At 40.2% G+C, this 26,678-nt stretch overlaps 1 protein-coding gene across 1 annotated transcript in view; it reads left to right on the top strand.

Moving 5' to 3' along the window:
- The window catches only part of LOC132832320 (sodium/hydrogen exchanger 3), a 123,259-nt gene extending 101,787 nt beyond the window's left edge, over window positions 1-21,472 (top strand). Inside the window, exons 11-17 of the mRNA XM_060850232.1 lie at window positions 739-845; window positions 2,578-2,707; window positions 3,954-4,130; window positions 8,118-8,184; window positions 9,384-9,476; window positions 10,638-10,878; window positions 18,743-21,472. Coding sequence (XP_060706215.1) covers window positions 739-845; window positions 2,578-2,707; window positions 3,954-4,130; window positions 8,118-8,184; window positions 9,384-9,476; window positions 10,638-10,878; window positions 18,743-18,746 — 819 coding nt within the window. The 3' untranslated portion in view covers window positions 18,747-21,472. The remainder of the gene's footprint in view (window positions 1-738; window positions 846-2,577; window positions 2,708-3,953; window positions 4,131-8,117; window positions 8,185-9,383; window positions 9,477-10,637; window positions 10,879-18,742) is intronic.
- Window positions 21,473-26,678: the final 5,206 nt, after the last annotated feature.

Consider the following 26,678-nt stretch of genomic DNA (forward strand, 5'->3'; position numbering starts at 1 on the left):
AAGAGGATTTTCTCCTACTTTCTCCTTCCAAGCTCCTGATAATTTGTGCAAGACTGTATTTCTGTAGGGAAAACAGGGTGAAGAACTTCATCTAAGCAACATTGTTTCCCACACTTGCTCCCTACCTTGTAAAACACTAATAAAGTGCAATATTGCATGCTTCCAGCTCTTCATTTCACTTAATATATTTTTGAAATTCTTTTGTCTGATTATTTTAATTTTCCTCTGTATGCTGAGTTTTTTTAAATTGGTTTGGCCTATTTTGAAAAATGTATGTATAAGCTTTAATTGAATGGCATAATATAATGTATAACAAACCAGCTTATTTAAGTCCATGAATTGTGCAATTAAATGCCAAGTCTCAACATGGACTGTGGGGTTCTTGCTGTGGTTCAGCATGTGATGGAGAATAATTGATCATTCAATGAATTACTCCTGGTCACAATGACAATTAATAATCCAATTATACAACACAGAAGATGGAATTTCAGATGTCATTCATATACTGGCTCTGGACAAGATCCACACACACACACACACACACACACACACACACAAAATGTGTGGAGAGAGGAAGGAAGTTAATGTTTCAGGCTCAAGTGTGATTTACTGTGTAACTGATGAACTTTAAATAAATAATTCGTGACTCCTTTTGTGTACTTACAATTAAAGTTTGCTGAACTATTTCCGTTCCTTTAACAGTTGATATCTGATTATTTTGTGTTTTCGTAATTCCAGGGAGAACGGAGAGGGTCCTTGGCTTTTATTCGCTCAAGCAGTGATGTTAACGTTGATTTCACTGGACCTCGTCACTCTGTTGTGGACTCATCTGTCTCTGCATTGCTGTAAGTAATCAAACATGAGAACATTTTACTGTAAACAGGAAGATTATTTGACTATCAGGCATTCACCTGGAGAGTGCAGTTTTTTAAAGTACACATTTCTCTGGATTGCTCAAAACATACACCAGATTAAGGATTTATCTGAGCAGTTTTAAGTTGATGTAAAGAAGAATTGTATTTTTTCACAACATTCAGATACTGCAAGCTGCTTTACAGTCAATGAAGTCTCCAGGAAGTGTAATCATTGTAGGAAATGTTACAGCTGTTTTGCTGTTTGTTGGATACTACTACATCCAAAGTGATTTAAAGACTAGTTAGCCTGGTTTACTGAAGTTGTTTTGCAGGATAATGGTTATATTAGTGAGTGGGGCTGCATGGTGGACTGGCTTCCTCCCACAGTCCAAAGATGTGTAGGTCAGGTGAATTGGCCATGCTAAATTGCCCATAGTGTTAGGTGCATTAGAGGGAAATGGGTCTGGGTGGGTTACTCTTCGGAGGATCGATGTGTGGACTGGTTGGGCTGAAGGGCATGTTTCCACATTGTAAGGAATCTAATTTTAAAAAGCTCTCCCCTCAAAATTGGTGCTAATTGTCTGAGCAGACAGGGTATTGGTTTAATGTATAATCTAAAGTTGCTCTATTTAAGTGTACAATGCTCCCTGCGGTGGAAAGGCAAATTGTGTGGAAGATAGGTTAAGTGGGGATGCAAAATCTTGGATGAAAGCATCAGTTTGAGCAATTTGGCAGGAAGAATGAAAGAGCTAAATCTTATTTAAATAGGAAAAAAAACTGCAACAAAGAGGAATTTGGGGATCCATGTGCATGAATCGCAATGTTAGCATCCAAGGTCAGATAATGGGGAAAGCAATTGGAATGTTGGCCTTTGTTTCAGAAAAGGAGGTTGAAAGGAGAGATCTTGTCAGAACTACACTAGGTACTAGTCAGACCATTGGTATTTTTTAAACAATTTTAGTCCCCATATCCAAAGAAAGTTAGATATTGGCATTGGAGGCAGTGTAGAGAAGGCTCACCAGGTTGATGCTGGGTATGCAAAGATTTTCTTAGAGATTGTGTATGTTGGGCTTGTACTTGTTGAAAGGAGATCTTATTGTAACATAGAATTTTCTAAGGGAGCTTGCGATGCAAAGAGGTTGTTTCCTCTTGTGGAAGAGTTTAGGGTCAGAGGGCATAATCTCAAAGGGATTTTCCATTTAAAACTCAAATGGGGAGGAATTCCTTCTGAGGTTGGTCCAGTCTGTGAAATTCTTGCCAGCAAAGAACTGTTACACGGGGTCATTTAAGTCCATTCAAGGCTGCAGTGGACAGATTTTTAACTGATAATGAATTGAAGGTATGCGAGTTAAAGCAGGCAATAGGAGTTGGGGGTTTATCAGATCAGCTGTGACCTTATTAACTGGCAGAGCAGACTCACTGAGCCAACTGGCTTACTTCTGCTGCTTTGTCTTGTGGTCTCATAGTACCGCATTAGTAATGTTGGCTTTGGTTATCTGCTTGAGCTACTAGAATCTCAGCTGAAAATGTGTTGCTGGTTAAAGCACAGCAGGTTAGACAGCATCCAAGGAATAGGAAATTCGACGTTTCGGGCATAAGCCCTTCATCATCCCACACGGACTCCAAACTCGTTACCACTAGAATCTCACCCAGTCAAAGACTGGGAGTTTATTGCCAATGTTGGGATGACCAGATTTGTGATGAAATCTATTGCTTCCTCCAGGCGAGAGAGTACCAGCGAGGTATGTCTGGACATGCAAGCGATTGAGAATAGAATGAAGAGTGGAAAGGATCGAGAAGAAACAGTCACTCACCACATGTTGCATCAGCATCTGTACAAACCCAGGAAACGGGTAAGGAAATGCACACGTCCCATTTAGTTATTTGTTTTTATATCTTCCAGCTTTTGAATTGGAAAGTATTCAGAATTATTAAGTTGTGATATTACTTTCTACTTTGGTTTAAAACATTTTGCCCAAGTTTGATCAAAACTGAAGCAAAAATTAATCTGTCACTCCCTAGTTACTTGGTCTTCACGTTTTTGTTCAAATTGCTGTTTTAAAACCGGACAGGAAGATACTGCTTGGTAACTCTGAATAAATATTAATTGGGCTTTTTACATTTTTTATTTGCAATTTAAATCATAAAATCCCTACAGTGTAGAAAACAGCCCTTTGGCCCTACAAGTCCACACTGACCTTCTGAAAAGTAACCCACCCAGACCCATTCCCCAACCCTATTACTCTACTCTACATTACATTTCCCCCGACTAATGCATGTAACCTGCATATCTCTGAACACAGTGGGCAATTTAGCATGGCCAGTTCACCTAATTGCCCATCTTTGGATTGTGGGAGGAAACTGGAGCACCCGGAGGAAACCCACACAGACACTGGGAGAATGTGCAAACTCCGCACAGACGGTCACCACCCGAACCTGGAATCGGGCCCAGCTCCCTGGTGCTGTGAGGCAGCAGTACTAACCACTGAGTCACTGTGCCACCTGTGTGAGGGGTCTGGAATATTCTAGAAAACTAGTAGAGAGTCAATGGCCTCAAACTCTGATTATATAAAACGTTCTCCTTCGTACAATTAGACAAAATTCAATTTTGAAGTCTTTTGGTATTTGAGTAATTTTTTTTTCATTTGTTGTATAATTTTGTTTATTTATATACATATACATATATGATCACTCCTTCCAGAGAACCCTTAATGGTTGCTTTAATTAAAATTTTAAAAAAAGGGTTGGAGTAGAATTTATGAATGACACAAGGAACAATGTGGATAGTTGAGAGGAGTGTGATTTAATTGCACAAAAAGGTTAGCTCAAGTTCAAATGAGCAAATTAATCTTGCTTTGTGTTACGATGTCCATCATTCTGAAAACCGACTGGTTTGTTGGAGATTGAAGAAAAATCATTGAACTTGAGTAAGCCATTCAGTCACTTGAGTCTCTGTTGTGTCTTATGTAATGTCATTTACCTATTTTTGGTCAAAACCTTTTTTGATCGAATCAACTAGGTAAGAGAAGTGATTTCTAGGAGTGAACTCCTCTGCCACACTCTCTCTTTATTCACTAGTCCAATGGTGTCTTTTTAAAGTACAGGCTTAATTACAGCCGACACAAGCTGGCAGTGCGCAATGAAGGTGAGCAACAGGATAAAGAGATTTTCCAGCGCACGATGAAAAAGAGACTGGAAAATTTCAAACCCACCAAGCTCGCAAACAATTATACCACGAAGTTTAGGAACATGAAGAAAGAGCGAGCAGCTAAAAAGGTATGCTGACATGGCAGATTATTTTTCTAAGTAAATTTTTTTTAAACAAAGATGATTTTTGCAAATTACAGTTTAAGTTGGAAGCACCTTGCTGAAAATATAGTTTGGTGTTGAGGGGTGGTGAAGGGACTATTGGTCCATGATCTGGAACTCGCTGCCTGAGCACTGAAGGCTGGTTCAAAATTAACTTTCAAAAGGCAAATCTGGGGCAAATCTAAAACGTAAGAAAATTTATTAGAAAAAATTTAAGGAAAAAGTATTATTGCTGGACTGTTAATCCAGAGACCCATGTAACGTTCTGGGTACCTGGGTTCTGATCCTGCCATGGCAGATTCTGGAATTTGAATTCAAGAAGGACAAAGAAAAATCTGCAAATCTGAGACTAATGATGACCATTGTTGATTGTTGGAAACTGGTTCACTAATGTTGTTTTAGGGAAAAAAACTGCCTTCTGTACTTGATCTAGATTATGTGATACCTGACCCACAGCAATGTGGTTGACTCTTAACTGCCCTCTGGGGAATAAACACTGGTTGAACTAGCAATGCCCTCATTGTGTGAATGAATTAAAAAAAATTAAAAAGCGAGAAACTTACAGGGTTATCTAGAAAGAGTAGGGAAGTGAACCAATTTAGAGATACTCTTTTGGTTCCAAAGAGTTAGCACAGGAATGATGGACCAATTGGTCACTTCTTTTAGCCTGCAAAATTCTTCTGGTTCCATGAATCACAGATGCATGACTGATATTTGTGACCACTTAGATTTTCTCTTTTCTGGAGTTGTTTGACTGGAAACTACAGTGTGCCATGCATTCAAATATCTGATACGTGGGCCCCTAATACTTACAGGTAGATGGGGAAAATGGTCAGACATGGGAGGTGTAGTTTGTGAGATTTAGTCAGACATTGTTGATTTTTTTTTCTTCCAGTTCCTGATCGACACCTGGTCAAATTGACAAACAGACTGGTTACTGAGCAGAGAAGATCTGTACCAAGAGCACTTACACATATTCCCTGTTAACTGTTAAAGCAGAAAGACTTTAGATTCAGACCTTGAAGGGAATTTGGTTAGAATTGGGAATGAGAATGAGTAGGGTGGGGAGGGTGGTACTGTAGGCTTCCTAGAGAAGTACAGGAAGTACCTACTCCCCCAACCCACAAGGATTGCTGTAAATGGTGTCCGATCTCTTCAGCTAGCAGTTCTTGCCTCTTGTTTTACAACTGGATTTCCTGCACCCCTTGTGATGTGCAGTTAACTTGATTCAGGCCACCCCTTGCTATTATAGGTTCAGTGTCTGTCGATGAAGTGCTCACCTTCATTCTCAGCAATAAACTGGCATGTAACACAACTGGCCATCCCAAAAATGGTGACAGTTCAGCTTGCTTCCAGTTGGGGTTTGTTTTTTCTTCTATTCTTTAGTCTTTCAGCCTTGGCCTTCTGTGGGCCATTGGTGTCAGGGCCTTTGAGAAGAGGCCATTGGACCTCTGTGCCTCCCACAGTGGTGAAGCAACTCTCGCAAGGTCACAAATGACATCTTATTTGGTTGTGATGATGGGACAATATTTGCCTCATCCTTCTCTATGATCTGTTGAAAAGTTGCCAACGTGATTTACCGCCTGAGATTTAAACAATCCTTGGATAAGCACATGGATGATGATGGGATAGTGTATGGGGAATGAGCTTAGATGAGTTCACAGGTTGGTGTAACATCGAGGGCCGAAGGGCCTGTTCTGTGCTGTATTGTTCTACGTACTGTTCACTAGAAGAGTGGTGCTGCACTCATCTGGTTCCATTTTTATTCATCACATCACAACTAAGAGAGAGAGAAAGAGTGTGTGTGTCTGTGTCTGTGTCTGTCTCCAACTTCTCCTCACATGATGCCCCTTTACCACATCAAAATGCAGTGTCAGGTTCCATATTTGCGCTTGCACCCATTTGAGTCTCCTCTGCCCACTATATCACTATCCCTAATTTATCAGACTGCTTGTCTGACATCACTGTTGGGTGAACAGCAATTTTTTTTCCCAACATGGAAAACCATGGCCACAAACCCAGCTCCCTAGCTGTTTTATCCATCACTCTTCCCAGCAACTCCTTCCTGTTCTTAACATTGGCATTATATTTGATGCTGAGTTTAGTTTCTGATCACATTCGCACCACTATCTATTTTCATTCCACCTTTGCAACCTTGCCTGAATTTGCCTGTCACCCCTCACCCCGTCCCCTACTGTATGTAAGACAACCTATCCTTTTAAGGATTCCAAGTCCTGTGTGTACACAATTTTGCATCTCTGCCAGTTACTTGGTGATGGGCTTGCAAACTGTGCACACGGTTTGGGTTTGCTATAATGTCCACTTCCTAACTTGCAATGTGTTTTACTATTTTAATTAAAATATTGCACAGAGTTAATCCCTGACAAGTGATTGAACATTAGACCCCATCTCTGTCTCAATTCATTTGCTGCTGAAACCAGCATCCAAACCCTCTTCTGCCCAGAATGGCATTCCTCACTGACTTCTGTAGTGATTGAAACCAGGTGGATCTTGTTGACTGAGATCTTTGGACTAGGTTCATGACCCCAATCAATCAGGAAGCCCTGGCTGAACAATATAAACAGGGGGATATAGGACTTTTAATAAATTGAACTTTTGTTATGGTGAGGGCCAACAGTTATGGTGCTGATTTATTGACCGTTTACACCCAAGTGAAACTCACCTCAAGATTGTATAAAGGAACAACCTGGTTTTGGCATTAATTCAAGTAAAGTTTTTTTACATATGATTAGTATTAGTAATAGTAAAGTAGTAAAAGTTTGTCACTACAGATTTGCCATCTGCTATTGATGCGTGACGGTTGACATTAAAAATACCATTTTGCATAAACATTTTCAAGGGTCTTTAGTGCAAGCCAGTTTTTTGAGCAAGTGCTTCAAGAACTTTACAGAGACATTATTGTTTGCATTTATAATTTTTCATGGTTTTAAGGGCATTTATGCTTGATCCATTAGTGTTCTGAATTTGTATGCAAATCTTGCTGAAATGTTATAAATAAAAGCAGTTTGTAATAGAGAAAAAAATACATAAACAGGGGATTTAGAATCTCCTCATTTCAAATACTGGCGCAGAGTTGGCTGGCTCCAACTGTGCACAACTAAAGAACAGGTGACTTAGTCTTGAGATATTGGCCTATATGCAGTTGCCTTAACCTCCCATCTATTCAGACTTCAGCTCATGTTTCCAAACTCTCATCCATATGCTGCACATCTTTCTTTTCTCACCACTCCACCCAACCAAAAGTTAAGCAGCACCTGGAATTTGAAATTCTTATCCTTATTTTTGAATCCCTAAGATCATCCTGGCTGTCTGGCATAGCCCTGAGTGTATTTACCTCCTCCAGTGATGGCTCTGCCTTCAGCTGCCTTTGGAATTCAGCCTCCTTGTCAGTCTTATAAGATGATAGACTGATACATACCTGTCACACTTTCTATCATCTGCCCTAAAAATTCTTTATCCAAGTCATATTTTCCCCAATGATTATAGAGACCATTTTATCTCTACACTCTTCTATGAATAGAAATGATTTGCAAGGGTATGGGGAGAAAGCAAGAGATTAACAGAAGGTTGTGAAGCGCATTTGAAGTGCCAGTTTAGAACAGTGGGTAAAATGGTCCCCTCCTGTGCCATAATATAGTGGGACTAGATTGGGTTGGCATATCTGGTCAGCATGGACGGGTTGGATCGAAGGGTCTGTTTCCATGCTATACATCTCTATGACTCTATAACACTCCTGTGATCTGTCCCCTTTCACTTGAGGGGATAAAAGCAATTGATTGCCTTTTGCATTTAATGATGAGTTTAGCTGTAACTTTAAGTTATAGCTGTTGTCGTTGCTTTTTCAAATGCACAATGACAAATTGCTAAAACTTGCCAAAAATCAATCTACTGTCCCCTTTAATCTATACTTTGGCTGTCCTGATTTTCTTTCAGAAACACAGTGATGCAATGTCAAATGGCAAGGTCCCGGCACATTCCGTTTCTTTCCACATTAATAAAGGTAATTTCTAACGTGTTTACTTCCTTGTTAACTCTCAGAGGTCTCTTTGTGACCTCTTTCTCAACCCCTCTGACTACTTGAATCGCATTTGCAAAGGTGGCTGGTCATGTTTGATTCCTTGGCCAATTTGTCGCTCTTAAGGGAATTTTGTGGGAGTGGGTGCTGGGAGGCTGACTTGGACCTTGGGAAAGATGGTTCACCTAAATAGCTGTGTGGTTTTGCTTGATGTGTAGGGATTGCTGATTGCAGTCAACAAAAGGGACCCTGTCTATTTCTTCCATTTTCACTTCCTCCGTCTTCCCCCACCTCCTGAGATTCTATGCTTAATCATTACAATTCCTACTATAGGCCCAGCAGACAATTACCATTGACAGGTCATCAATGCTGGAGGAGTTTGGCTGATTCTGTTCTGATGTTCATTATTTAAACTCCATGAAGATTTTTCACTGTTAATCAGAAATCATTCCTGAGGTGTTCAACTAGATACAGGAGTTGATTAGACAGGCCCTCAATTCTGTTCTACCATTCAGTGAGATAGAGGCCCAACTCCATATGCATGCCTTTTGTCTCTGATTGGACATGCCAGAAATCCTGCAATGGCAGTTCTTCTATGCAGAAGCTTATGGCAAATGAATGCCTTGAGTTCCTATTCTTGACTAAGTCTCTAGTGTTTTTAGGGCCAGAGCCTGGGTTAAGTATTAAAAGGTTTAGTCAAGGCTCTGGCTGTCTGAAGGCAAAACCTTGCTCCAGTGTGAACTTGAGAATGGAATGCTGGTCTCTCTCCTCCCGTAAATCACCCTATAAGAGTCCATTTGTAAGCACTCCAGCATATGATAGATAAACCTAACTTTATGCTGACACTTCTCTCCCAAGGGGGAGACCCACCGAGGCCCTGACATTTCCTGTTTCCATTTAGTCCTTTTTTAATAGATCAAATTGAGGAAGAAAGTAGTTAACCAACTTAATTTTAAAAAAAAAAGTAATTTTAGTTAACCAGTTTAGCACTGTATTCTGTTACAGAAGCTCTGTTGAATCTGTTTTAGTTGAGAGCTTTTATTAAAAAGTTAAAAGAACTATTTTTATTATCCTTTTAAGTCTGAATTTAAATCCATGGCACCTGCCCAAAAGGTCCGTGATATTATCTGCATTCCACTTATTTGTTGCCGTATTCAAGAAATGTTTCCTATCTATTTATCCAGACTCTGATGTAGAGGATCACTATGATCAATCAGACGGAGGAATTAGTTTCCTCATTTCACCTGCCCGCAATGAATCGGATGAACCAATAACCGGTAAGATGTTTTGCTGATCCATTGGTGGCTGTTTGTCTGGATGTTTCTTTTGAATGTATTGAAGTCTAAATATAAGATTCAAACTCCCGTTGGTATGAGCAATCTCCTCGAGAGGGTCTTGCACCTTCAAGCTTGGTTTATTAGAGCTGAAAAACTTTTTTGAATCAACACCATATCTGTGTTACAAAATGCCAATTTGAGGAAGTTTCCAAATAGGTCCTGGATTAAACCTTTTGGTCTCGGCTAAGCTGTTTGATCTTGGAGCCAGTGTATTGGCATGCCCAGCAACCTCCAATATTATTTTGTAAGGGAGGAAAAAGCAGCCAGGATTCCCAGTACTACTCAAAGAATATTTTGTCAAAGGTTGGTTTAGGACAAGACTGGTCTCTGATGTGGCGTTTCTCTTGATTTGACTTGACCAAAGATTGCATTTTTGATGATGAAACAAATCAAAGATAGCAGGAGATGCTGCCGTTGCTCAGTGCTTAAGCAGCATCTACAAAGAGGAAGGGAAAGATGCTACCCTAATTTTCTGGTGCAAAGATTCCAGCCTTTTTGTTTGAAACTCCTCCCTTGATGTGTGTTAGATGTTGCATACACATGCTCTTGAACTAGAAGTATTCTAACATTTTACAGCATGGGTTGCTTGATGATGTGGTTCCACTACTGTGCAGTCCGTATAAATGTTGAGCAATGTTGTTTTTGAACACCCTTTTGTGTATCTAGAAATGCTGGATTGTTTTCTATAACCTTATGATGGCTCCTTTTGAAGAGAAATTGGGGCAGACTCAAAGAAATCCTACTTTAATTGCTTAAAGTCACACAACACCAGGTTGTAATCCAATAGGTTTAATTGGAAGCACACTAGCTTTCGGAGTGCTGCTCATTCACCAGGTGATAGCTAGTGTGCTTCCAATTAAACCTGTTGGACTGTAACCTGGTGTTGTGATTTTTAACTTTGTACACCCCAGTCCAACATTGGCATCTCAAAATCATGACTACTTTAATTGCAGCTACATTATCTCTCTGCTTCAAAGTCTAACATTGCAGTGCTTGTAAAATTAGATTGGGTATTTTTTTTTCATGCACATATCTGCTTGTGAACCTTTCAGAGATTATTCTAATTAATGCTTGTTTTGTAATACTAAATCATTCCTGCAGGATTCAATAACCCGGGCTTTTCTACTGAGGAAGATGATTCTACTTTCCAAATGACTCCACCGTGGGTGTCCAATGAAGAAACAGTAATTCCATCCCAAAGGGCACGTTTACAACTTCCGAGGAGTCCCACCAACTTCCGACGCCTCACACCCTTGCAACTCAGCAGTCGATCCATTGACTCATTTTTACTAGCAGACATCTCTGATGAGCATCCATTGTCTTTCCTCCCTGAATCATCAATGTAATTATATCATTCACCTTTTTATTCTTTATGCTTACCAAACAAAGAAAAAACCTTTTTATATTCAAATCAGCCTTAAAATGGCTTTCCATCAACCATTTTGAGAAATCAAGAATTTTGAGGTTTTGTTTCCATGGAATTTAAAACAAACTTACCTTGGGTGAAGCATGAAATAAGTGGCTGCCATCAACTTCAGAAAGGAAGTTTGAACACAATCAACCTGGTTGTCTGTTGAGGTGGTTACTGGAGGAGAAACATTAAATGTAGCACATATTAACATTGACAAGGTACCAGATGAGGACCCTATTGGAGAGGAGTGTGGGGTGTTGACAACAGGGGAAAATGAGCAAATTTGGACTAGAAACTGTCTGAAATGGAAGAAAGGGCAGTTTTCAAAGTTGTTTGGAAGTGGGTAGAGGTGTTCCATGTATCTGTGTTCTGGAAGTTTCTATTCACTGTAGGTATCTGTGATTTGGATAAAGGCTGGAGGAAATGTGCCAAAATAGGAGGCTTAGTAAATTAGTTCAGAGATAAATTGAAGCTGCAGGCATCTAAGTAGAATAAACTTCAAAAACTGGCATGTGGAGTTCAGTAAGAATAAACATGCAGCACTGCTGTTTGCTTCACATTGTACTTGAGAGAAGGCTGACTGTTATTGAAAAATGGAAATATTTTGAATTGATCTTTCCCACAAATGCTGTCAGACCTGCTGAGTTTCCCCAGCACTACTTGTTTTTTAAGATCCACTCAAAGTATTGTTTTTAAACTAAAGTAATACTGGTCCTCATGGCGAGAAGTATAGAATGTAAAAGTGCAAATATGTTTGTAAAGAAAACTATGCCTTAGAAGGTCATAGTTGGAGGATTGTTTGCATGTTTTAGTTCCATGTTATTTCAGAATTCTTTTAGAGGGTTCAAAAGAATTGGCTTGAATTCTGACTGACACAATGAAGTGCAAATATGAAGAAATGATTTTAGAAGTGGGATTAATTTTATTATGGTAGTAGATCATGTTATGTCACACATGCTGTACCTTGTGATCAGTCCTTTGCTCATTTGCCTGCTGCTGGTGCATCTTGAGTTTGGGGGTCAGTGGAGGTGGTATGGGGTGGGAAAGCTGGTTGTGAATCACTAGCTCTGGTCCACCTCATACTGTCTGTCTGTTTTCCTTTTTACTCTGACCAATCTGCTGTGACATTGAGTAAACCAATGATTGTGATAATCAAGTATTAGCTCTTTTCTGAAAAGGTTCCTTGTTGTTCTGAAGTATGAGCAAGAGGTGAATGTAGCTATTTCATGACTCCTACTATGCAGAAATTAGGCCATTCAGCCCATTGAGTCTGCTCCACCATTCAATCATGGCTGATTGATTTCTCAACCCTATTCTCCTGGTTTTTCCTGGTAACCCTAGATCCACTCAATATTCAAGAAACTGTCTACCTCTACCTTAAGTGTGCTCAATGACCTGGCCTCCACAGTCTTCTGTGGCAATGAATTCCATAGATTCACCACTGTCTGGCTGAAAAAATTTCTCCTTACCTCTGTTCTAAAAGGTCTTTCCTTTTACTCTAAGTCTGTGTCCTTGGGTCCTAGTCTCTCCTACCAGTGGAAACATCTTTCCAACGTTCACTCTGTCTAGGCCATTCAGTATTCTGTAAATTTCAATTAGATCCCCCCAACTTATCCTTCTAAACTCCATTGAGTATAAACCCAGAATCCTCAAATGTCCCTCATACGTTAAGCTTTTAATTTCTGGGACCATTCTTCTGAACCTCCCGTGAACACCCTCAAGGGCCAGTACATGCTTCCTGAGATATGGGGCCCAAAACTGTGCACAACACTCCAAATGTAGTCTGACCAGAGTCGTATAGAGCTTCAGAAGTATGTTCAAGTCCTCGCAAAATAAAAGCCATCATTGCATTTGCCTTCCTAACTACAGACTGAATCTGCAAGTTTACCTTGAGAGAATCCTGGACTAGAACTCCCAAATCTCTTTGCAGTTCAGACTTCTGAATTTTCTGCACATTTAGAAAATAGTCCATGCCTCTACCCTTCTGACCAAAGTGCATGAACTCTCTTTTTTTTCATGTTGTACTCCATCTGCCACTTCGTTGCCCACTCTCCTAACCTATCCAAATCCTTGCAGCCTCCCCATCTCCTCAATGCTACCTCTCCCTCTTACCTATCTTTTGTATCATCTGAAAACCTAGCCAGAATGCCCTCTGTTCCTTCATCAAGATCGTTCATGTATAAAGTGAAAAGTTGTGGTCCCAAAACTGAATGTTATGGAACACCACTTGTCACCAGATGCCATCCTGAGAAGGACCCTTTTGGACCCATTCTCTGCTTTCTGCCATACAGCCAAGCTTCTATCCATGCTAACATCTTGCCTCTAACACCATGGGCCCTTATCTTACTCCATAGCTTCCTGTGCAGCACCTTGTCATAGGCCTTCTTGAAGTCCAGGTTAGATAAGATCCATTGCCTCTCCTTAGTCTAACCTGTTTGTTACTTCCTCAAACAATTCTAACAGACTTGTCAGGCATGATCTCCCTTCATGAAACCATGCTGACTCTGCCCTATTTTACCATACACTTCAAAGTATTCCGAAATCTCATCCTTCACACTGGGTTCCAGGATCTTGCCCACGACTGAGGTTAGGTTATTCGGTCTGAAATTTTCTGTCTTTTGTCTTACTTTCTTTTTAAACAGGGGTGTCATGTTAATGATTATCCAGTCTTCTGGGAACCTCCCTGATTCTAATAATTCCTGAAAGATGACCACTAATTCTTCGGCTGTCTCCCTTAGAACTCTGGGTGTAGTCTATCTGGTCCAGGTGATTTATCCACTTTCAGGCCATTCTGTTTTTTATAGCACTGCCTCCTTGGTGATGGCCACCATTCTCCTCTCTGCCCCTCTCTTGAATTTTGGTATATTATTCAGGTCTTGAACAGTGAAGACTGATGAGAAGTAATTATTCCGTCCCTCCGCCATTTCCTTGTTTTCCCCCTTCTATCTCTCCAGCGCCATTTTCCAGTGGCCCATTGTACACTTTTGCGTCACTTTTGCCCTTTTATATATCTGAAGAAACTTAGTCTTCCTTTATTACTGGCTAGCTTACCCTCCTATTTAATATTCTCCCTCCTTATTTTTGTTTTGTTACCCTCTGTTGGTCTTCGTAAGCTTCTCAAGCCTCTGGTTTCCCATGGCCCTTCACCACATCATATGCTTTTTCTTTTGCTTTTATGCTATTCCTGACTTCTTGAGTCAGCTATGGTTGCCTCATCCTCCCTGTACTATGTTTCTTTGATGAATCCCTGCTGTATCTCCTGAATTACTCCCAAAATGTCTGGCCATTGCTGTTCCACAGTGTCTCCTGCTAGGTTCCTCTCCCAGTCAATTCTCTCCAGCTCCTTCCTCGTGCCTCTGTAGTTGACTTTATTCAGCTGTAATATGGTTACCTCTGATTCTATCTTCTCCCCCTCAAATTGCAGAGTAAATTTGATCATGTTATGATCATTCCCTGCTAAGGGTTCCTTCACTTTAAGCTCCCTTATCATATCTGCCTCATTGCACAACACTAAATCCAGTATTGCCTGTTCCCTAGTGGGCTCCAACACAAGCTGCTCCAAAAAGCCATCTCAGACATTCCACAAAATCGTTTTCTTGCAATCCACTACTAGCCTGGTTTTTTCCAGTCCACCTGCATATTGAAGTCTCCCATAATCACTAACTTTGCCTTTCCTACACATCTTTTCTATCTCCTTGTGTAACTTATGCCCCAGCTCCTGAATCCTGTCTGGAGGCCTGTACAATAACTCCAACTTTTTTTTAACCTTTTTGTGGTTCCTCCAATTTACCCCCACAAATTCTACACCATCTGACCCTATTTTGTTTCTTACTATTGATTTAATTTCACTTTTTACTAAAAGGCAACCATACCCCCTTCTGCCCACCTGCCTATCTTTTCGATAGGACGTACAGAGAAACCTTGATTATCTGAATGACACGGGCGGGGAGTATTTTGTCAGATAATCAAATATTTGGATAATCAAATGCTGGAGAACACAATTTGGCCCAGCATTGGGACCTTGAATCTTGCCGGATAATCTGAAATTCAGATAATCAAATGCCAGCTAATCGAGGTTCCTTTATATATCCTCGAATATTCAGCTCCCAGTCCTGATCCCCTGGCAGGCATGTCTCTGTGATGCCCTCCACATCATACCTGCCAATTTCGATCAATGCCACAAGCTCATTTACCTTATTCCTCCTACTGCATGTATTCAGATATAACACCTTCAGTCTTGTGTTAACCATTCCTCTTCTCAATCAATTACGCAGTGTGCTTGAAGTTTGATTCCTAACCATTTTTATACACATTGTCCTATTTGTGTCTGTGCTGGAGATTTTAATAACCTTTACCTGAGTTCTGCACACTTACCACCTCCTCTAATCTGGATTTTCTAATTTCCCCTATAACCAAGCCCCCACCACTTCCCCAATTTTAGTTTAAGTGATTCACTAGGACTCTGGTTGAGGCATTGTCCAGGTGAAGACCATCCCATTGGAACATGTCCCTTTTCCTCCAGTACTGGTGCCAATGTCCCATTAATTCAAAAGCATTTCTCTCACACCAATCTCCTGAGCCACACGTTTACCTGCTTAATCTTATTGACCCTGTGCCAATTAGCTCATGGCTCAGGTAGTTATCCAGAGATTATTACCTTTTTTGATTCTGTGTTTTAATTACACTCCTAGCTGTTCATATTCCATTCGCAGAACCTCTGCCTGAGTTTTATCAATGTAGTTGGTACATTTGTGGATCCACTGGATCTTTATCCTTCCACTCCAAGTTCCTCTGCAGCCCTAATGAGATATCCTGAACCTGAGCACCAGGCAGGCAACACAACCTTTGCGAGACAGAACAGTGTTTATGTCTCTAACTATGCTATCCCCCATTATAACAAAGCCATCCTACATATTTCTGAAATGAGTATTGTTTATGAATTTCTGTGCTGGTATAATACCAAGTATGTAGGCAGGACGTAGCAAGGATTAGCATATCGTGTAATATAATATATCCCTTTACCAGTTCACAACAAGCAATACACTGACTGTATCTAACTGCCTATGTTTGCAAATTCAAGTGTCCAACATTAGATGTGATACTGTGATTGGACAGTGTATGCTAAATAATCCTGTGTAAAATGTACACTGACAACCATTCAAGATTCAGTTGGATTTGCAATTGGTGCACTTGTGTGTACTGGAAGCTATGTATGTTAGCACAAGTACTCTATTCTTTATTGACAGAAATAACATATATGTCAACACCACATGTTCAACTCAACAAAATAGGGTGACAGCCATTCTGTGATTGATTGATTGATTTCTCTGGGAAATGCCTTGACCAGTCAGTGAAAATGTCTGTTTCAAAACTTAAAGCTTGGCCATGACAGCACATCAGAAGCAGTTGACCAACCATGGTCTCATACAGTATAAATGTAACTTTTGCTCTTTATTTCTTGTGCATTGTCCTGATGAAGGCAGGATAAAAAGTTTCATCCTAACCTATTTCCTGCCTCAGAAGACTCCGTGTGGAGTTTGCACATTCTCCCAGTGTCTGTGTGGGTTTCCTCTGGGTGCTCCGGTTTCCTCCCACAGTCCAAAGAAAAATGTGCAGGTTAGGTGAATTGGCCATGCTGAATTGCCCTCAGTGTTAGGTGCAGGGGTAAACGTAGGGGAATGGGTCTGGGTGGGTGTGCTTCAGTGGGTCGGTGTGGACTTGTTGGGTTGAAGGGCCTGTTTCCACACTAAGTAATCTAATCTAAGTAATATATTTCTCTTCCTGCAATACTTTGCTTCTGTACTACCAACAGCTATGACTGATTATTATTTTAGAGCATATGCAACAGTTTGCTTGGCAGTTTTTTTTTTGGCAGTGGTTAACTGTCTCCTGGATCTGTTGAACCGTGTTTTGAAAACAACTTCACTGTTTTTCGTTATATTGAAGTTCATGTGCTGCTTTTATTCTTTTCCTTAACTTTCTCATTTCTCCCTTTCTCTCAGATTTTCTGACGAGTTTGGGATTGTGCTTGAGCACATTTTTAAAATTTAATTTGGGTCGAGATAAATGGGATATTGAAGGAACACTGGATGCATTCCAGATTTTTGTGCAGTACTGTAATCTGCAGATTTTTTTCATTTTCCTATCCACTGTCCAAACAGCAGCAGTGACTAACACATCACTGGTTAATATTCATCCAAATGGTGTTGAGGGTAGGCGTGTGGATTTGAGCCCAAAGTCTGACACAAGAGAGTCCTGGACCCTCTTCTTTGCCAGTTCTCCACCCCCCACCCCCCCACCCCTTAATGCAAGATTTTGGCAGCCTTAAACTCAGTGTATCCAATAGGAACAATGAAAGAAAATGCGCATATGTGTTGAAGCCAATTGCTGATCTCTTTGTATCTGTAATAGAGAGTGGTTTAGGGAATGGAGGTGTTGTACTGCTGCAGTAATAAATTCCAGCGTGTTTGCACTCTTGGCAAATATTGAGGGGGTTGCATGTGCTGGGTACCTAAGATATGTGAATTGAAGAGGCACCCATTAACTAGCATAGATATTCCTGCACATTGTCACCAGCGCACACAAGCTCACCCTCCGTCTTCTTTTGGGTCATGAGAATTGCATCTTCCAGCTTTTTCTCTCATCACTACCTCTTCCACCTTCGGTCTCTGCACTGATTTGTTAAAATCTCCGATTGAATCTCCTGTTTGTTCAATTGCTGAAACTCCTATGAATGGCAACAACTTTTGTTATCTTTTGATTCCCCTGTTTGACAGGTTTTAAAAAAAAAATTCCTCTGCTCTTTTTTTGGTGCCTTTTTTTCTAATAGTTCCCTCATTGAGCTGACTATTACAGCAATAATGTTAGTCTTGGTTAGAAAATTTACAAGTTATAGATCTGATTACTAAAGACACATGCTTGAACAAGTAACTTGCTAAGCATGTGAAATTATGTTTAATTCCCCCTTCTAAATTTTGATCTTGATAAATGTGCTTTTAAGTTCAGTGAAATTTATTTGTAAATTCCTAATCCTCACAGATTGCTCTTGATGATCATCCATAATGCATGCTTTTGATCAAAGTAAATTACTAATCAGAAGCTCAGAATAAAGGTTTTTATTTTTGCTGCCTGATAACTAGGTCAACCAGAACACTGCTCCAATATTTAAATCGCTTTTCCTCTCTATTGTACAATATTAATGGAAAATGGAATACATTTTGTCAAGTGAGCTAAGTTTGTATTACAGAATACGATTAATATAGTACAGTCTCATGAATGTACATGTAGTGCTCAAATTATGAACAGCAGTAGGCCACGTGGCCCTATGAGTCTGTTGCATCTTTCAATAAGATTGTGGTTGATCTGATTACTCCATGAATGTAGTGCCACCTTGTGAATATCCTACAGTTTGTACATTGAGGTATCCTGAGCCTCTGGTTAAAACCTCTTGTCTCATGTAATAATCATTTGGTCTGAAGATTCAAATCCTAGCTACGTTATTTCAAGATTTTATCCCTTCTTGAGAAAAAAAGGAATGCAGTCAGTGACTAATAACTGTTTGCTATTGATCCAACTAAAAGTAAATTATGTGAAAGGATATTCTTAAGGAATAGGTCAGTAGAAATTCTCTCTCAAATGTGAATGTTTCTATCTTTGAGTTACTCCTTTAATGTCGTACTGCCATTTGTGTCAAGGCTGAGGTCTGATTTTGAACAGATCAATATGATTCTAAGTCTTTAAACAAATAAATGTTGCATCTTGTGCTAACAGACTGGCTTGCTTTCTGGTTTTGCAGGTAACTCTGAATCAATCTCAGGTTGTCCTCCATTACTGAGCCCTCCCATTTTGGATGAGATGTAACTTTCCAGAAAAGGCAGCCAAGTAAGCAAAGGTGATCTTTGCTCTGAGAGACTTTCTCGCTTTTATCCCATCTTATCTCCAGACAGCATATTATCCAGAGCTATTCTTTACTGAAGAATGTTGATTCCCAAATCTATCTAAGGACATCAGCCACATCGAAAGCGAGCTGTATTGAAATTATTTTTAAACCAACTATTGATGTTTTCAGCAAAGCTTAATGAAGACCATCCACTTTGCTTGGCAGCAAAGAACTGCTGTGAATGTGAAACAGGCTGAGATGCTGAAAGAAGAGCTGGAAGGACCAGAGGATGGAAGAACAGAAACCATAGGTGAATAAGGAAACTTTAATGGGTGCAGCCTTCGCAATCTTTTCACTAGTGCAAGCTCTCTGCAAAATCCGCCTCTCTGGAATTCTGGCTTCTCTCCCAGTCGTTTGTCTCATGTTCCTAGAACAAGAAGGAACATTAGCTTTAAGCACATTTGTGCTGTGCTTCACCAGTAATCGAAGCTTTTAATTAGTGAGCTGGATATCTTCTGATTATGTGATACATTGCCAGAAAATGCGTTTCCTGTACAGGCACTGAAATGGACAGCTGCAATCTTTAAGACTTTAGAGGGGAGAATTGGTGTAGCTCACCAAGCATTTTAAATGGGATAGAAATAATATCATTAGTTCTCTATGCATCTATAGGAATCGATGCAGTAGAGGAGCAAGTCTCATTCCAATCATAAAAAATGCAGGTTTCCTGTTTCGATGCTTATTGGGAAATTGGCTGATATAGATTTTTCCTTCTCCAATTAAATTTTTAGCTATTTTGTTCAGTAAATTTTTTTTGTTACAGTTCAGATTGTCATACCTTATTTTTTTTAATAAAAGAAATATGTATACACAATAGTCATTGGTGATGACGTGTTGTAAAACCACATGAAGTGTGAAAGTTCACTGACTCAGTAAGCCTACTGGTAGCTGGAGGTTAAAGATGCTTAAGTGTTTCAGAAGCGCAGATCATATTGTTCAGGCAAATACTTGTAAACCTGACATCCTGTGCTGGAGAATAAGATTTAATATTAATATTGCTGGTGTCACATTATGTGTAAGAAGCATGTGACATTGTTGGAAAATGCATGTTCATGTTATGAGGCTATAGCTGCCTTGTTTTTCTGACTTTCACAGACTGCTCAAAGTCCAACATGTGTCACGTTGGTAGAATACAGGTTAAGAAGAAATTGTTTAATGCAATCAGGGTTTTGAATGCTTTGTCTAAACTGGATGAGCATTTCAGTATGCCCGTCGCAATACAGAAGTGTGTATTCTCATGGATGTGCAATAGTCATGTTGAGTTCAGAGAGTACTCCGTGACCTGCCCCAACCCCACTATTTATTCCCACACGTTGTTAGCCCAGGTATACTTTACAAAGTGCTGGTGTTCTGAAATTTAAACAAGTGAGTTTTTGATACATGACGTGGGGCAGAGTATGGCTTTTCTCCACGAACATCAAGAGAGCCATCCATATCAAGACTAGCTGCAATTGGTTATCTTTCAAATATTGTGTTCAATCTTGCCTTTATTAACCTATACTCAGGAAAACTCAAATCCTATTCTAGGATTGAGAATGAACATTATTTATCACAATAAGCCTCTGATTAGTGTGTCAAGTGATTTAAATTGATCAAACTGGGAACAATTGACGAAAGCTGCCAACATTATTTGTGGTCATATCAAAGGTCAACTCACCGCTGCTAATTTAAGCAGCAGGGAGAGAAAGGGACTTGCTGATTGAAGGTCAATGAATGCCATTGGGCTCCTAATTTCCATTTGTCCCCTACTCCATCCCCATCACTCTTCCAAATCGCCATTCACCTTCAGTAAATAATGCAAGCTACGTGGTTGTAGATTTAATATTTTACAAAAAGATGAAAGCAATCTTTTCACTTACACATTAACCTAAGTTTCATTGCTAGGCCGTGTGATGATAACAGCATCACAATGCAGCGGAGTGCTGACCTAAGAAATTCTGCTTCATAGTTTATTGATATTAAGATTAGAGTTGTGAATTATTCTTTTTCCAATCTCCTTTGAAATTACACAATTGATCCCTGGCCTCAACCATACCTACCCTGTAACTTGGCACTAAGAAGTATGTAGGAGTTCCCTAGGATGAATATTTGTATGCCAGTAGTTTTGACTATTTTTTGCATGTTTTCATTTCATCATTCTCTTTATTTTTAACAATAGATTGTTATCTGGATAAAGGATGCTTTTCTGAACCTCAATATTTTCTAATCCTATAAATAACAAATTTTAACAGGCTGAATTATTAGTTGCTGATTTATTGGGCAGGTATGATTATTGGCTACAATGAGGGTTTTTCAGGGTTCACTAATTTGTTTCTAACCCTGTCATCTTGTGGCGGCCAATCAAGTGTTGTATATGATACAAATTTGACATTTACCACGTCTCTAGTCTGCTCTTGTGAGCTGTACATTGTATCATCCAGGTCTACTCAATGTCTTCCACATGTTTTATTACTGATTTGTAATATGTATCATGTTCAAAGTTTTACTAGATCATGTTGGAGTTAAAAATCTATTTTAAAATAAAATTTTAAAAGGAAATACTGCTTCTTTTAAACTAATAAAATTGCAACTGGTTCCTCAGGGAAATATGAACTTCTGGCTCTGTGTTTTTGTGTGTGAGATTCCCTTTATTCTCTCCCCACAGATGTCCTATCATCCTTTTCCTCTGACGATACAAGTGTTTTGATTTCCAAACAGCAAGGTGGTTATCTAGCTCAATGTTCATCTTTTCAAATTTCACCAAAACTCTCAAACTGGTTCTTTGTCATTGTTGGTTGTGGAATATTGCTGTGTTTAAAACTAACTGCCTACATAGCTGTGAATACATTTGAAGGCAATATTCTATTATGGAGCAAATTGGAATGTCTTGAGGATGTAAAAGATATTGTACAGCCATGAAACTTAACTCATAGCTTTTTTTCCAATCCACCTGTACCAATTCACAACACTTTAGTAAAGTTGATTTTTTTACCCAACTAGGAATTTTTGCTCCTTGTATGTCTTTTTTTGATAATACCTTGAAATTTTAACTGAATTCTGATCACAATCTGTAAAATGCCCCCTCACTTACTGTTCCACCTTGCCCAGGTTAATTCCTGAATCCTGGAAATTTATCTTCCATTTGTGCTATATTCTGACTTAAAAATCTCCTGAATGCAGTAGTGTATACTTTTTATATTGAATTTTTAACAGTTAATATTAATTGAAATCTATAAGAACTGCAACCCTATTACCTCTGCACTTGGTAATTTGCCTATATTTTTCTCTTGTATTGCCCTGTCTGTTTGAACTTGGTACATTGCACACTCCCAGAAGTGTGACTGGCTCCTTTTTGTTTTGCTTTCTTAGTTCAACCCTTCGAGAATTTTCTAATCAACCACCCAGTTCAGAGATTTTGTAGTATATTTCTGGAGCAGTTGGGACTTGAACCTAGGTCTCTTGGCTCATAGGTAGGGACACTACCACTGTGTTACAGGAGCCCCAATCTATTTAATCCTTTAGAATAAAAGCAAAATGCTGTATTTGCTGGAGATCTGAAATTAGTGCTGAACATCTGGCAGATTCTTATTTGACTCAGTTTTAACTGTTTAGAACGTTAGCTGTTTCTCCTTCTTAGTATTCCTGGCATTTACTATTTTTGATATGCCCATTATTTGATGCTGTAGCATATCGCTGTTTTTCACAGCTTGTAACTTTAACCAATGTTGCAAATCTACCTTTTTTTAAACAAACCTCCTGACATTCATCCAAAACTCCTCATCAGGAAATGTTGAGTGTGCTGCATATTCTTTCTAAGCTCTATTTCAGTAAAGCCGACAATATTATCCTCTCGACATGTTGTACCCTCATCTCATCTGACTTATCTTTTAGATTTCCTGCATTAAAGTATATACCATGAGAATATAGAGATATACAGCACAGAAATAGACCCTTTGGTCCAACCTGCTCATACCAACCAGAAATCCGAAATTAATTTAGTCTCTATTTGCCAGCATTTGGCCCATATCTCTCTCAATCCTTTGTATTCATAAACCCATCCAGACGCCTTTTTGAATGTTGTAATTGTACCAGCCTCCAGCACTTACTTTGGCAGCTCATTCCATGCACGCACCACCCTCAATGAAAAGGTTGCCCCTTAGATCCCTTTTGAATCTTTGCCCTCTAGCCTTAAATTGAGTCCTTTAGTTTGGTCTCCCCTAGCCTGGGGGAAAGACCTTGACTATTCACCGTATCCTTGCTCCACATGACTTTATAAACTTGTATAAGGTGACCCCTAAGCCTATGACACCACAGTCAAAATAGTCCCAGCTTCTTCAGCCTCACCTTTATAGCCCAAACCCTCCAACCCTGACAACATTCCGGTAAATCTTTTCTGAAGCCTTTCAAGTTTCACAAATTTCCTGTAGAAGGGAGACCAGACTTCAGTGCAGTATTCCAAAAGTGGCTTTATCTAACTCGAATGTTGGCTTTTTCTAGATATCGCTTGCTTATTTATTAATTTTGGAATTTCTTATTTCTGGTTTTGTTTTTCTTCTGAATCTACACTGCAGTTCCCACTCCCTTGCCAAATTAATTTAACCCTTTCTCAACACTACTTGCAAGTCTCCTAGCCAGGATATTGACTCAATTCCTGTTGAGATCCAACCTTTCTGGTATGTATGGTTCCTGTCACCCCAAAAGCTGGTCCCAGTGCTCCACCTCCTTCATCTATGCTCTTTTCTTTTCTTCTCTATTCACCAACACATGACTGTTGAAATAATCTATAGTTTTCTACCTTCTTAATTTAATTTCAGGCAGCTAGGAAAAACAATGTGCCTGCCCCCCACCAATTCAACCTCCTGTCCAGCTATATCATTGTAGCAACCTCCCAGCGCTTCCACAGTTCCTCAGTATCTTCCACCCACTCAGTATTAACCTCCATGTAGCATTTAGGGAGACAATTATTATCCTGGTGCATTTGGGGGGCTTGATGATGATCTGCTTGGCCCTATTGGACTATGACGGTCATCTGTTCTTCCTCAGTCCATCTAAACTTCACCTGCAGAGTAACCATCTCTAGAAATACGCTATCTATATAACATTCACCATTCAAATGCACTGTAGTGATGTTAACTGCTGCTTAAGCTCCTCCAGTTGATGATGCCATGTGTAGTTGTAGAATTTTCTGGAGTTCCTATGGGGAACGATGTATGTTCTGTGAGGTTCATGTGTCTTGTTGCACCTCTGAATGATCAACCAACAAAACTTAAGCACATTATTGGCTTTAAACAAGTTTCATAACTTCCCTTGTGCTAAAGGTACTTTGTTGTTTCTTTTTGCTTGAGATTTCGGCTCCCTCCAAGCTGCAGTATCTCCAGGTTCACATTCCTTTCCTTCCTCCTTTCAGAAAAGAGGCCACTTGCAAGGGCTTTTAGTTTTAACCTTTTACTTGCTTTAACCCTGAACTCTTTCAGATTCATGCCTATTTGCTTGGGGTTCTCGAGCATCCATGACTTTGGTTGGCTTTTTCATTGGAGACTAATTGCAGCCTCCTTGGCCACATCCTCTGGTATTCACTCCTAAATCATTGTGCATCATGAAGTGCTCCATAAAGATTAGATTAGATTCCTTACAGTGTAGAAACAGGTTCTTCAGTCCAATCAGTCCACACCGACCCTCCGCAGAGTAACCCACCCAGATCCATTTCCCTCTGACCAATGCACCTAACACTACAGGCAATTTAGCATGGCCAATTCACCTGCCCTGCACATCTTTGACTGTGGGAGGAAACCAGAGTACCCGGAGGATACCCACGCAGACACGGGGAAAATGTGCAAACTCCATACAGACAGTCGCCAAGGCTAGAATCAAACCTGGGACCCTGGTGCTGTGAGGCAGCAGTGCTTACCACTGAGCCACCGTGTTGCCCCAAGTCTATCTCTTTGGCCACATGCCCAACTATCCTATCATTCGGTGTCTATTTTGTCTAGTTTTAATTTTTTTTAAGGTGGGCTGGTAAAATGCAGTTGTTTGAATGGGGATGGGCAGTTAATTTGCCAGGCCATGAATGTTTTGTTAGCATGAGGAGAGGGCAAGTTGTTTGGAAGTGGTTTCCTGACTGGAACAAAGAGGAGCTATTTACTGCTGAATGGATTCCTACCTTCCCAACAATATCAGCAGATCATTTTTCCTTTTGTGTAAGGTCCCACGTGATTCTTTTTAGTTACTGCAGACCTATGGTAATCTGTCTGCTTTTGTACTGACTATTAGATTAGATTCCCTACAGTGTGGAAAGTGGCCCTTTGGCCTAACCAGTCCACACCGACCCTCCGAAGAGTAACCCACCCAGACCCATTTCACTCTGACTAATGCATGGTATTTTTATTTACTTATAGATGTGGGATTTGCTGACAAAACCAACATTTTGTTGTCCATCCCTACTAGCCTTTGAACTCATTTGCTTGCTAGACTACCCTAAGCAATCTGAGTGGTTAAGAGTCAAACACTTCCCTTCCCTAAAGAGTATTAGTGAACCAGTTAGATTGTGGTTTTTTAAAAAAAAAATCATAATTTCATGGTCACCATCAATGGCACATTCCAGATTTCATCAATACTAACTTAATTTCCTCCAATCTCTTGCTGCCAAACCTGTTGATTTTCTCCTGTGATTTCTGATTGTGTGTATCCCTGTTCATCTTGCTGCCCCCTGCAGGCTTCAGCAGGCAGCGAGCACCACATTTTGTCTCTGTTCAGTGCCTTCTTTGTGGTAAAACTCCCCTGCGCTATGTTCGAAAGGGAGTATTACCTAGCAGACTACACTCACTGAGCGCACAGCAGAGCATTTGGCTAAGTTACTGAAGGAGACTTCAAGGAGCATTGATGAGAAAGGAGCAAAGAAGTGGAGAGTTTCAGGTCACCCGCTCCAATTTATCCTGAAGGTATGTTTGCCTTAATTGGTCAGCATAGGAGTTCCGAGGTAATTTTGCAGCTGCACAAGACATTGCTCAGGTCACTTTTGGAACATTACACTCCATTCTAGTCTCCCTGCTATATGAAAGATGTTGTGAAACTTGAAAGGGTTCACAAAAGATTTGAAAGGACACTACTGGCGTTGGAGGGCTTGAGTTATAGGCAGAGGCCGAATAGGCTGGGGCTGTTTACCCTAGAGCGTTGGAGGCTGAGGGGTGACCTTATAGAGGTTATAAAATCACGAGGAGCAAGGATAGGATAAATAGACAAGGTCTTTTCCCTGGGGCGGGGAAATCCAGAACTAGAGGGCATAGGTTTAAGGTGAGGGGGAAAGATTTAAAAGGGACCTAAGGGGCAACTGTTTCACAGAGGGTGGTGCGTATATGGAATGAGTTGTCAGAGGAAGTGGTAGAGGCTGGTACAATTGCAACATTTAAGAGGCAGCTGGATGGATACATGAATAGGAAGGGTTTGGAGGGATATGGGCCAAGTGCTGGCAAATGGGATTAGATCAATTTGGATATCTGGTCGGCATGGATGGGTCAGACTGGCGGGTCTGTTTCTGCGCTATACATCTCAATCGCTGTGTTGAGATTTGAATCCAGAGTATTACCCTGGCCTCTGGACTTTTAGACTAGTTACATTGCCACTACGTTAGCAGAATTCCAGAGGGCTGGTATGCTGAGCTCTGAGGTGCTAGCCTATAATTAGGTAGTAACATGCAAGACCTGCCCATCAGCTTGCTTTCCCTCCCCCCCCCCACACACACCATACAACCCTCCCGCATTGTTCCCTGCCCCCAATAAACTGCTTCCCTGTTGGCTCTTGGATGTCATCTTTTAAC

Source organism: Hemiscyllium ocellatum, chromosome 34 (assembly GCF_020745735.1).
Source record: "Hemiscyllium ocellatum isolate sHemOce1 chromosome 34, sHemOce1.pat.X.cur, whole genome shotgun sequence".
NCBI lineage: Eukaryota > Metazoa > Chordata > Chondrichthyes > Orectolobiformes > Hemiscylliidae > Hemiscyllium > Hemiscyllium ocellatum.